Genomic DNA, 13,130 nt, shown 5'->3' on the forward strand with positions numbered 1-13,130 from the left:
CAGGAGACAAGAGAGAATCCAGTTGTGGTCTGTATGTCTCGGATCCCATACCCAATGCTTTCCCAATATTACCAACTCTTTATTGTAGCACCATCTTAGAATTCTGTGTATTTTGAAAGACAAAATGTTTCTGTAAGTCTTCCAAAGTCTTGATATCAATTTATTAGGTGAAGAAAGGTATATGCAAGAGTTATTTGTTCACCAATAACTCCTTGGAAGTTGCATCTGGGTGAGAACATGAGCTATAAGAGCAGCATGTTCACACAAAAAATCCTTGCCTGAATATGCCACCTACAGCCAGCCCTAGGCTGCAAAGGCCATTTAGGGAAAAACTAGAGCATTGTATAGAATAATAAAAGATAGCTGAATTGAGAAATTGGAGAGAGAGAATGCAGTGAGATGAAGAAATATTGGTGAGGGCCTTTCTAAAAGCTGCTTTGAACACAGTCAGGTAGTGAAAACTGCAAAGTTGAGGGGTTATTTTTGTAGTTTTCTGTGTGAGTTTTTGTTTCTTTTAAAACCAAGATTTTTCATTTATATTGACTTTCTTACAGTTTCAGAAATGTCTCTGAAGTTTACAGGTTAAATTGGTCAAGAAGGGAGCTAAATAAATTACCATAACTTGAAATCCTTGAAATCTTTGGAAGTATTGTTTGCTGTAATTTTTTATTTGTATTTTTTAAAAGAAGCCTCAAGCTTGCTGACAAAAGTAGCCATTAATGGGAAATCCATCTGGATTTTCAGCTTCCTCGAACAAGCTTTGGATTCTGAGTAAAAGTTGTATTTCCTTATATGATTGATGTTACACAAATAGAGTTTCATAAAAGTGGAATTCCCCTTCACTGAAGAAGTAATTTGTATTTGAGAGTGGAAGAATGCTGAAACAGATAATTGTCTTTCTTTCTAAACTCAAAATGTTTCAAAGTTTTAACTAAACTGACTACATAGGCTTTCTTGAATTAAAATATTTCAAAATTTTTCTCTTTGACTGAACCACTTCCATATGTTGCAGAAACTGTCCCTCTTGTTCCCTACCATGATTCCATCTCTCATAAGCTGCTTCTCCATGTATTTATAGTGCCACATGGGAGACAACATTTCCTGTCTCATAACCTATCAGACTTGGGAATATTTAACATCTATCCCTTAATGACTCATGCAGAGGGAGAATTTCTGAACCATGTCTTTCTGGGTCACACTAACATGGTGTTTATTTTTTCTCAGAAAATTCTGCCAAAGTCTATTTTTTTCTCATCCAAAATTCGTTAGCATTCTGTTTGTCACTGGGAGGATGTTTTGTTGCGGATACTTGGACCAGCCAAATCAAACAGACAAGTGTGGAGGAAGTTGATATACAGTGACAAGAAATGTTTTCTTCTCAAAACCAAAACAAAATCTGAGTAGTCTGCCTGAAATCTTACTTTAAAATTTTTCCCTTCTCGGTGCCATCTGGTAAAAAAGGTTTCATTTTCTTATAGCTGAAAACACTATCCTGTGAACATGTCTTGGTCTTTTCTGTGTTGTTTCTTAATGAAAAGGAAACTTAAATGAAGAAATCACAGTACTGTAGCCATGTCTTCTGGGGCCTGCTGACAATTTTGCCAAAACTGTCATTTGAAATGTTGGAAACTCTTGGCTTTGAAGCTGAAGAACACTCGCTGTGAGCCCCATGTGCTGCTCAAGTGACTTGCGTGTTGTCATCCTAGTATCAGGTGTCCTTTGAAGTGAATTTCATTAAGTGACTTGGCTTATGAATCCGAAGTCCAAAGCTTCATTTCATGTTCATGTTTTGACTAAGCCATTCATATAAAATAGCCTTTTTAAAAAGTACTACTATTTATCTATAAGAAACAAACTGACCCCCAAAGTCACATGCATATTTCTAATATCTATACTTTGTTTTACAAAATGTGTGCGTGTCCATGGGAGGCCTAGGATCAGCCATAACAATCCTTTTCTGTCTTGCGTCAGCATCTCAGCTGGGCTTTCTCATGATGTAGTCGCAGTGTGGATCTAGGAAAGGAAATGGTACAATTTTAGGTGTAACAGCTCAGCCAAGGCTTTGCCTCTTGACCTGGATGGTTATCCTGTTAGGGTTTTGCCAAAGGACCTCCATTTGTAGAAGGGGGAACATTGCAATGATAAGAATTAACTTTTCCTTTCTGCATATTTATACAGATGATGGTGAATCCCCTGAGAGAGATTGACAAGACAGTAGGACAACTAATGGATGGACTGAAACAGTTGAAACTACATCGATGTGTCAATGTCATATTTGTTGGTGATCATGGTAAAATAAATATTCTTTAGCAGTATATAAAAGTGTGATCAATGTAGCTGTACGTATAACAGGTGGCTTAAATGAAAGTTCCACTTAAGGTATTTTTGTGCTGATTTTTTCTGGTAGTTCAAATCCCTAAAACCAGCCAGTCAGTGTGGACTGGCCACTCAGCTCACCTGCTAATTGTCATTGGAGGACACTTCTCTTTCATAACAGTGACCTGGTTTTACATCTCCACTTGAGTTTTTCAAAACCTGCTGTTTTTGATATTGCATTCAAGTGCAGCTCTCCTTGCATTGGAAGACCATAATGTGCCTAGAGTAATCTTGTTGGCATTTTTTATGGAAGGAGAAAACTTAGTAACACTGTTCTCCTTTTCGTGAGAGAAATAGAACTTTAGAGTGAGACATTTCCATGGCAATTAGTGGGCCAAGCTGTCCTACTAGGAGAAAGACCAGAACATCTGTAAGGGACTGCATCCAATTTGGATGGAAAATGTCATCAAAATAATGGAGGAAGAGGGAAAATGGTAAAAAAAAAAATAATTTCAGAGTCAGATGGAGAGTCACCTAAAAGCAGATATATTACTTGTTATGTCTCATTCTTTTGAACATCAGAAGAAATTTTACAATAGAAGAAATACTAAATACTAGTAAAAACAAAAAGAAAAAGGAAGTTTTATTAAAGAAATATGCAAGCATGTTTGAGATAAACCTGGTTTTGTATAACTTTATAGAGATGCTACCAAAAGTCCTGTTCTGTTTAGATCTTTGTTTATGAAAGTCTCACAAGAACTTCTACATTAGCAATAAAATGGCATATGCCTTTTTCTGGCTGTGGGGAGGGAAGGGTAAGGGGCAGGAAGAATTTCCAGGGGAGGCACTTTTGTGTTGAGAACTGTCTGTTACTGGCAATACATTCCTCCCCACCACAAACGGCTGTAGGAGAGAATTGTTTATCTTCAGCTGCCTTAGAACAGACCACCAACAGACAATACCTTTTGTGTGCAATTTCTCTTAAAATCCTTTGTTAAAAAAAAAAAAGAAAATCCTCAAAGTAGTACACTAAACTAGAAACAGACTGATTTTTCCATGAGCTTTGTTTCGAGATGTGTCAGTCCACACATGGTATATGTAGTGACTACTTCTACAACATCAAGACTGGTATTTCTCTTGTGTAGGCAAGTGCTAAAATCACCCTTAGTCTGACTCCTGTCAGTGTCTGATGTTGGAACTGGATGACTGAAAAGAACAAAAATAAGATTAGCTATTAAAAAAAAAATATAGGCTGTTTAGGGTCTCTTTTGTGGTGCTTTGGAAAACATGTTTATTTTCAAGCCAAATTAATTTTGCATTTTCCTTCTGCAGGGATGGAAGACACTACTTGTGAAAGAACCGAATTTTTAAGCAACTATCTGACTAATGTGGAAGATATCATTTTGCTGCCTGGATCTTTAGGGCGAATTCGCCCTAGGTCTAGCAATAACCTAAAATGTAAGTTTATTTAATTGTACCCTGTATGTCCTGAGAATCTGAAAATCCTGAGATGTATCTCCATCCCTTCCATGGGCTGATGTCCGAAGGGTGTATGTTTGCAGTGTGACAGCAGAACATTCAGAGGGAAGCCCACTGTGAAGACCAGCTGCTCGCTCCCTTCCCAGTCTGTAATTCACAGACCCCATAGAGGTAGAGCTGTGTCACTGCTCACCCTTTTATAGCAAGGAGGAGTGGGAACTCTAAGCCAGTTTCACACACCAGCTTACATGTCACTGTGAGTTTATTCGTGTACTTTTCCCTTCTGTCAACAAAAATGGGACTTGGAGAATCTCAGCACTGCACGGATTGGATCTAAAAAAGGTGTCTGGTACCTTTTGTGAGCTAATGGAGAAAAGTTAATTGTTAATTTTAAAGTCACTAGCTTCTTCGTTATTTTGGCACAGATGAGAAGCAGAGTGGGTTGCTAAACAGCAACAGGCTGGAGGTGTTGAGGGATGTAAGGAAAATTTAGGGTATGCATTCAGGGCCAATGGTGACAGTAAAACTTGCTGCTTTTTTGTACCGTACTGTTAGAAATTCATCCTGACTTGGCATTTGAGATGAGGTGATCTTTGATGAGAGCATTCAGGGCTCAGGCAGAAGTCTTCTGGTGAAGCTAACTGTAACTTAAAGCATTACAGACCCAACTGCCCTACTACTGCTCCACTGAGGACTACCACTACCTCCAGGGCAGCATACCAGGAGAGGGCTTGTGCCAGAACCATGGCTGCTCTGTTTCAGTGTACCAGGGAAAACCTGGCTTTGCCAGCAGTTTCAAGCTACCATGCAAACTGTGAAACTCATAAACTAACAGTAAGTACCTATGCTTTTTGCAGTGTATGCTACAAGGGTGACAACGTTTGGCAGAGGGGAAGATCAAATAGCTAGGACAGCCAACTGACCCCTCATAACACTTCACATATACTTTGATTGAGGACAGATTTCACAAAACAATTGGTCTTTGAAAATTAAATATTTTCAGAATAGTAGAAATCTTAAGGATGTGGTAAAACTTCCTTAGATACTGATTTCTGTATGCATTTATTTCACTAGCTAATTTACTTGGGTATTTATGCTCTAGGAATATGGGATGAGTGTGTAAAGATCTGTTGAAAATAGCAGTTATGTTGATAAAACTTATGAGACTAGCATGAAGACAGAATTCCTACACTTCAGTCTACTGAAAACTTATATTTCAGTTCTGAGAATTTTTTTTTTAAGATCTTTCAACCCTTGAATTCCCAAATTGCTAAAAAAAATTAGTTTTCTTTGGAGGATGAATGGCAATATCTTCCAAAATGATCAGCTTGTCTGACTGACCTCTGAGTCATACTACTGGTTTTCCCGCAATACAGTTTTCCTCTTTTGGCCTCTGTCCACAGCTTCGTAGTTTGAATGTTTGCAATTGCTTATTAATCAGCACTTTGAACACAGAACAAAGAAGCATAGTCCTTAGTTTTATAACTGGGGTTTGCCCCATTAAATGGCAAATTACCACCTTTTTTATTCCCCCTCTGTTTTCCTGTTCCATAATACTACCTCAATACTGCAGACACACCTTTGCAATGAATAAGGCAGTAGTTTGTGTTTTGAGATTCGGTAGAGCTCAGCAAGATCATGCCTTAAGCAAGTAGAAACAACAGTAGTTAAGCAAGAGATAATGTTCACTTCCTAAGATTTTCTCTCAGCTTGTTTTTTTCTGTCATGAGTGAAAAATGCTCTTCCCCCCAACAAAAAAAAAAAAACCCAAAACAACCAAACCAAACTTACTGTGCTTGTTTTGGGCTTCCTGCATCTTGCATGTCTCTTTAATAGTCCAAAGACGTATCCAGAATATTTTACTGTGTTTTTTCACATACTCTGTAGTAGCCTATGAAATATGTGAAGTGTTAAAAGGCAAAAAATGCTACATAATTTTCTTACTGCTTCAAAGGAAGTGCATTGTTGAATTCAAATGTGCTTTCAAAATTTTCAAGGAATGTCTTTTTGTTTTGCGATGATTTTTTTTAAATTATTATTTTAAAGGAAGGCAATCAAAAGACTTGAAAATACTTGTTTTCAGAAAATAGAATAAATATTAAACTAAGGTCCAAATGATAAACCAGTGAGCAACACTACCTAAGCAACTGCCATATCACTGAGTAAAGGGTATACAGTTAAACTTCAGTTCATATTCAGGATATCTTACAGAAATCATATAAGAATCTGCCAACAAGGCAGATATGGTGGGAGTCTGTTACAGAACATCCAAACAGGATGAAGAGGCAGGCAAAAACTTTTGTAAGCAGCTGGGAGAAGTCTCACAATCTCTAGCCCTTGTTCTTGGGGGACTTCAATTTACTAGATGGCTGCTGGAAATACAACACAGCAGGCAGAAAACAGCCTAGGAGGTTCCTGGAGTGTGTGGAAGATACTTCCTGACACAGCTGCTGAGGGAGTTAGCTAGGGAAGGTGCCCACTGGACCTGTTGTTTGTGAACAGAGAAGGACTTGTGGGTGATGTGATGGCTGGAGGCGTCTTGGGCACCGCCATCACAAAATGATATAGAGTTTTTGATTCTCAGATAAGTAAGAAGGGGGATCTGCAGAACAGCCACCTTGAACTTCTGGAGGGCTGACTTTGGCCTGTTCAGGAGACTGGAACCAGAGTCCCTTGGGGTACAGTGCTGAAGGGCAAAGGAGATCAGAAGGCTGGAATTCTGTAAATCCATTGGCAATAAAGAGGGTTAAGGAGAATCTCCATCCTTTATTGGATGTGGAAGGAACCATATCAACAAAAGCTAAGGAAAAGGCTGCGGTACTTAGTGTCTTCTTTGCCTCAGTCTTCAATAGTAAGACCAGCTCTCCAGGTACCCAGGCCCCTGAGCTGGAAGACAGGGATGAGGAGCAGAATGAAGCCCCTATAATCCACGGGGAAGTGGTCAGTGACCTGCTACACCACTTAGGTCTATGGGGCCATATGGGATCCCCCCAAAAGTACTGAGGGAACTTGCAGAAGTGCTCTCTGAGCCACTTTTAATCATTGATCAGCAGTCCTGGCTAACCAGGGAGGTCCCAGTTGACTGGAGGATAGCAAATATGACGCCCATCTACAAGAAGGGCCGGAAGAAGGATCCAGGAAACTACAGTCCTGCCAGTCAGACCTCAATGCAAGGGAAGATTATGGAGCAGATAATCTTTAGTGCTGCCATATGGAATGTACAGGACAACCATGTGATCAGGCCCAGCCAGCACGGGGTTTATGAAAGGCAGGTCCTGCTTGGCTAACCTAATCGCCTTCTATGATAAGAAGACCCACTTAGTGGATGAGGGAAAGGCTGTGGATGTTGTCTACCTAGACTTTAGCAAAGTCTTTGACACTGTTTCCCCACAGCATTCTACTGAAGAAACTGACTGCTCATGGCTTGGATGGGTGTACTCTGTGCTGGGTAAACAGCTGGCTGGATGGCTGAGCCCAGAGTGGTGGTGCATGGAGTTACATCCAGTTGGTGGCTGGTCACAAGTGGTGTTCCCCAGGGCTCAGTATTGTGACCAGTCCTGTTTGATACCTTTAATGATGATCTGGATGAGGGGATTCAGTGCACCCTCAGTAAATTTGAAGATGACACCAAGTTGGGTAGGGAGTGTTGATCTGCTTGGGAGCAGGAAGGTTCTCCAGGGGGATCTGGGCAGGCTGGGACCAATGGGCCGAGGTCAATTGTGTGAGGTTCCACAGGGAGAAGTGCTGGGTCCTGCACTTGGGTCACAACAACCCCGCGCAATGCTACAGGCTTGGGCAAGAAGGGCTGGAAAACTGCCTGGTGGAAAAGGATCTGGAGGTGTTGGTTGACAGCTGGCTGAACATGAGCCAGCAGTGTGCCCAGGTGGCCCAGAAGGCCAATGGCATCCTGGCTTGTATTGGAAATCATGTGGCCAGCAGGGCAAGGGCAGTGACTGTCCCCCTGTACTTGTCACTGGTGAGGCGGCACCTGGAACCCTATGTTGAGTGTTGGGCCCCTCACTGCAGGGGGGACACGGAGGGGCTGGAGCGTGTCCAGAGACGGGCAACGGGGCTGGGGAAGGGGCTGGGGCACAAGTCTGATGGGGAGCGGCTGAGGGAGCTGGGGGTGTTCAGCCTGGAGAAAAGGAGACTGAGGGGGGACCTTGTCACTCTTTGTTGGAAAGAAAGCTGTAGGCAGGTGGGGATCAGTCTCTTCTCCCAAGTAACAAGCGATGGGACAAGAGGAAATGGCCTCAAGTAGCACCAGGGGAGGTTTAGGCTGGATATTAGGAAAAATTTCTTCACTGAAGGGGTGGTCAAGCATTGGAACAGGCTGCCCAGGGAGGAGGTGGAGTCACCATCTCTACAGGTTTCTCAAAGACATGTAGATGTGGCACTTAGGGGCATGGTTTATGGGCAGACTTGACAGTGCTAGGTTAATGGATGATCTTAAGATCTGTTCCAACCTAAACAATTCTATGATATATACAGTGTATTTTTAGTAAAGATCAGCCAACTTTTAAGAAGAACACTTCTGTAAAACTACATTATTACTTTGTTTTCTTCTGCAAATTGTTAATATTTTATTATTTTTTTCTTATTTTTTCTTTCCTTAACAGATGACCCTAAAGTGATTGTTGCCAACCTTACAGTAAGTATTTAGAATTGGGAATCTATACTGAACTGTTCAATTCACATCTTCCTTTGGAGCATTAATCAGCATTCTCTCCTCACTCTTTAGGCAGGAAAACCAACCACTAACATGAATAAAGAGTGTTAAATGGTGGTCTTCATGAGTACAGAATAATGTTTGTCATAAATTCCACTGTTTGCTGCTGTAGTAGCTGTTGTAAACTTTTTGGGCAGTGTGGAGCCAGAATCTCTCCAACTGTGTTGACTCGGAGTTGAGCCTATTCATTCCTTCAGGAAGGGAAAGTAATCTTTCAGGGTAAATATTTTACTAGCACTTTGAAGATGCTGAAAAAGTTAATTTGATAGACTTCAGCTATAACCTTGCTTTTAATGGAAAAGAAGTGTTTAAAATAAAAGCTGATTTTAAAAAAGTACCAAGTTTTATAACCAGATGGCTTTAAATATATTTGCACATGAGTTGTATTTTGAACATTTCAGCTTTTCTCTGAAACCTAAGCTTTGGTCCACTTAGAATAAAATTCTTCATTCATGAGCTAGGTAAGTGTGATGTTTTGCATGATGCTTTCAAAAGGGCTGTCATGAGAATGAGGCTTTCCAAATAAGTCTTTGAATAATTCCCTGGGCCCTGGTCTTATCTAAATACTGCACAGAGAGGGCTGGACCATGTGCTCTGGATGTACACTTTATTTTCAAGACATCATCAATAATGTCCTTAACAGCTTGATTGCTACAGTTCAAGGTTTTATGTGTGTCTTAACTAACTGACAGCAGTGTCATTTGTAACCATTTATTTTTCAGTGCAGAAAGCCAGACCAGCACTTCAAGCCTTACTTGAAACAGCATCTGCCTAAACGCTTGCACTACGCTTACAACCGAAGAATTGAGGATGTCCATTTACTGGTGGATCGCAAATGGCATGTGGCAAGGTAAATTCTTGATTTTGCTCCCATCCCAATTTTCAGCCTGTTTTTTCTGAGGAAAAGAGGCACCTGGGACTGCCCTGTCTGTCAGCATCCCGCTGCTCTACCCCATGAACAAGAGAAGTTTTGAACTCCTGGTGAGGTTCAATAGTATTTGGTGCAGGGGATGTGGCTCAGAATATAAAATTGTTTTAAAATTTGGGAAAATCAGTAGCTGGATAGAGGGCAGAAACCTAGATTGGTTTCCTTAAGCAGCTCCGTGGATTTTGACTGATTGATTAGTTCAAATATAGAAGCTGATAAGCTTTTTTTAATAAGGTACAAGCTTATTCCAACTGGGAACCAGGGAATATGGGAGGAAGGGAAAGGCACATGTGACCCTGGCATGTTAGGGAACAAGAGGCTGAGTGGATGCAGTGGGTGAATGGAAAGCAAATGGGGATATTGGCAGAGTGGGTGAATGCCTGAGAATGTGTGGAAGGGTATGACAGGGTGACCATCAAAGTGCCAGCAGCATATTGTGTTGCAAAAGAAATCCACAGAAAACTAGAATGCTTTAGCTCAGAGAAAACCCTAGTTTGCGTTGTTTTTCTCCATATGGCTTTGAATTTTCAGTTATAAAATACAGGCAACTTTTAATATTCTTAGCTAAAAATCAAGCAAAAAACCAAGTTGGCATACATATGTATAGAGTGAACAGGAGAGGAGTAGCCTTTATGCATGAATCGTGCACCTCTTTCTGGTTTAACGTATATTATTTTTCTTGCTTTGATCTTTTGACACATGTTGTATATTACAGTATGAGAACGGCTGGGTCTTTATGCATAAAATGACTCAGTGGTTCTTGGAAGATGACACAGCTTTTGGCTCACGGTAGTCTGTTAGGAGCTTTAAATTATGGTAGGGTTTTTTGCCCATATAGCTGCCAGGCAAACACACGGTGTGTTGTAAGTGCCTTTTGACATCTGTGCTTATCTTTCCATGAATTATGCAAGGATCGCTCTGCTGAAGCAGTGAATGAGAAATCCCAATTGCTTTCTTGCATAACTCCACTAGCTGGCTGGCTGGCTGCCCTGTGCAGTTTCTGTGGCTAGGGTTCATGTACATTTCAAAGAATCACACTCTGAGTTTTAGGCCTATAAAAGTTCAGCTTTGATAATTTTACTGGAACTGATGGGATGGCCCAAGCTAATTTACATTTAGTATTTTCTTATTAATTACGTTGGACTTTCTTTGGCTTACATATTTCTCAGTTTTTCTGGAATCTCATTCACCAATGATTTGTTCGTTAATGTAGCTGTAATTCGTTGTATATTCACAGCCAGAGAAATGCTAGTTACAGACCTGACTGCTGTATGTCTAGTAATTTACAAGGCCAAAATCAAACTTGGGCTGAGCATCATTTTATTGCAGATGAAGATATTAACTTGTAGGTTAATCTGGTCCACTTTATGTATTGCCTGCACATGGCCTTCATAAAACTGTAAAAAAAGTACTCTGGAACAAGCTGGTAATTATAATTGCTGTGACACAATACTTTTTTCCACATACTTTGTAAAAAAAAAATACTCAGTAACAAGCAGATAATTAGCATTCCTATGAAATAGCACTTATTTTCTCAGCTGTCTATCTTCATTACAATATTTCTTTTTTCCCTCTAGCTTTCTTTTTGCTCCCCATTTTGTTTATTGGTGGAAAGCAAACAGGTGAAAGCATGTTACAGCATTGTATCATGTTTGCCCCATTGTAAGTGCTTTCTTAGAAGGCTCTGTTAGCCTTTTGAGGATTAGAAGAGTATGGCCCAAAATACCTCCGGTCTGTAGGAGATGATGTGATATGACAAAGTCTGAGAAAGTAAGTAAATAGATGCTAAGGTTGTTATCAGTGAGTAATAGCAAGAGCTGACTCTCAGGTTTGCACCCTCTTATAGTGGGAGCAGAGGGAGAAACACCTGGGGTTGCTGGATGAGCCTGCAGTCCCCACTACTGCTATTCAAGAAAGATAAGCAATGCACTACTTTGTAACCTTATCCCCCCTGCCCCCAAAGTACATTGTCAGGTCAGCCACCATAACTACACCTTTGAGGAAATCTTCTCATACTTCTTCCATTTAGGAAAGCTATGGATGTTTACAAGAAACCAACGGGAAAGTGTTTCTTCCATGGAGATCATGGCTACGACAACAAGATAAACAGCATGCAGGTATGAGCAATGGAGTAAACTTTGTGGGAAGGTCATTGAAGGCAGAAGAAATTGGAGGTCTCTAAAATGTAAATATTTATGTAAAAAACCCTTTTAATGATAATCTTTTTTTTTTTTTAAAGACTGTCTTTATAGGTTATGGCCCTACATTCAAATACAAGACAAAAGTACCTCCTTTTGAAAATATTGAACTTTACAACGTAATGTGTGGTAAGCTACGTCCTTGAGAAATTACAAGGAAACATGCTATTTTGGATAAAAGAGCTTAATTTAAGCAACTGTGAGCTCATACCCTGACTGACCATCCCAGTGTCCCTTCCCCAGTCTCTCTTTCCCAAGCACTTGCCTTTTGGCCAGGAGGGCTGAAGTCACTTCTCAGGGGCCTGAGTTTGCTCTGCTCTAGCAGATGGCCAGTAAAGGGGATTACCATAGTTTTGCTGTGTGCAGCTTGGCAGAGATTGAATACACACCACTACAGAGCATGGTGTACGAAGGAGGTTGCTCTTCAGAGACTGCTTCTGCATCTGCATGTCTCATGAGCACCTCGGGGACGTCGCTTAGTTTTGTATGGCATCACCTGGTATGATTATGTTTCTTGAACTGGTAACTGCAGCTGTGAAGAAGAATGTATACAGATGTACATTAGGATCTTTTTTTAATACTGATTTTTCCAGGGCAATAAAACTTTCAGCCCAAAGTGTAATTATTTTTTTTTAAAAAAAAAAACATTATTTATCTCTTATCTATAAAGCAAATGACTAATAACGCTGTGTTCCAGATGGTTGGTGTAAGGTCAGCACACTGACAGTAGGTGCGCACTGGAAGCTGCAGGAGTAGTTACAATGAAACTGTTTTCCAGTGTCTTGATGCAAGCTAACCTTCTAACTAAAGGCTGTCATACTATTCAGGCAGCATTTGCAATTTTACAATTTGGACAAAAGGTTAGCATTTTTATTACATTAAAAGCATACATTAACATGTTGTGGCTGTAAACAGTATTGCAAATAATTGTCTTGGCTCAGTAGAGGTGCTGCTGAATACTTGTTTGCAAATCTAACCATCATTCGTTTCTGGTGGTTTCATAGATCTGCTTGGATTAAAGCCTGCTCCAAATAATGGCACCCATGGAAGTTTAAACCACCTGCTGAGAGCCAACGTTTATAAACCAACTGTGCCAGATGAAGTTGCTAAACCACTCTATCCTGTTGCTCTACCTTCTGCATCAGATTTTGATATAGGATGTACATGTGATGATAAGGTAGGTGTTCAGGATTTGCTGATGCTTCCACTATTAGCAGTAGTTGCCTAGTAATGTTGTAGCCTTTTTATCTATTTTGAGAGGGGTTGATCTGTAAGAATTCCCCAGATCCTTCCTGTGAAGCGTTTGTGCCCTTTTAGAATAAGCCAGGTTTGGATGGGACTTTGAGCAACCTGGTCTAGTTGAAGATGTCCCTGCCCATGGCAGGGGGGTTGGAACTAGATGATCTTTAAGGCTTCTTCAAACCCAAGCCAAACCATTCCTTGATTCTATGAATTACAGCTTGTCGTAAAACAGGAAACA

At 40.5% G+C, this 13,130-nt stretch overlaps 1 protein-coding gene across 6 annotated transcripts in view; it reads left to right on the forward strand.

The window, feature by feature from the left end:
* The window catches only part of ENPP2 (ectonucleotide pyrophosphatase/phosphodiesterase 2), a 77,068-nt gene that overhangs the window by 50,706 nt on the left and 13,232 nt on the right, over nucleotides 1-13,130 (forward strand). For all 6 annotated transcript variants that reach the window (XM_027798549.2, XM_027798550.2, XM_005434427.3 and 3 more), the window contains 7 exons: nucleotides 2,179-2,290; nucleotides 3,649-3,774; nucleotides 8,415-8,446; nucleotides 9,247-9,374; nucleotides 11,482-11,569; nucleotides 11,692-11,779; nucleotides 12,655-12,827. In XM_027798549.2, coding sequence (XP_027654350.1) covers nucleotides 2,179-2,290; nucleotides 3,649-3,774; nucleotides 8,415-8,446; nucleotides 9,247-9,374; nucleotides 11,482-11,569; nucleotides 11,692-11,779; nucleotides 12,655-12,827 — 747 coding nt within the window. The remainder of the gene's footprint in view (nucleotides 1-2,178; nucleotides 2,291-3,648; nucleotides 3,775-8,414; nucleotides 8,447-9,246; nucleotides 9,375-11,481; nucleotides 11,570-11,691; nucleotides 11,780-12,654; nucleotides 12,828-13,130) is intronic.

Source organism: Falco cherrug, chromosome 3, assembly GCF_023634085.1.
Source record: "Falco cherrug isolate bFalChe1 chromosome 3, bFalChe1.pri, whole genome shotgun sequence".
NCBI lineage: Eukaryota > Metazoa > Chordata > Aves > Falconiformes > Falconidae > Falco > Falco cherrug.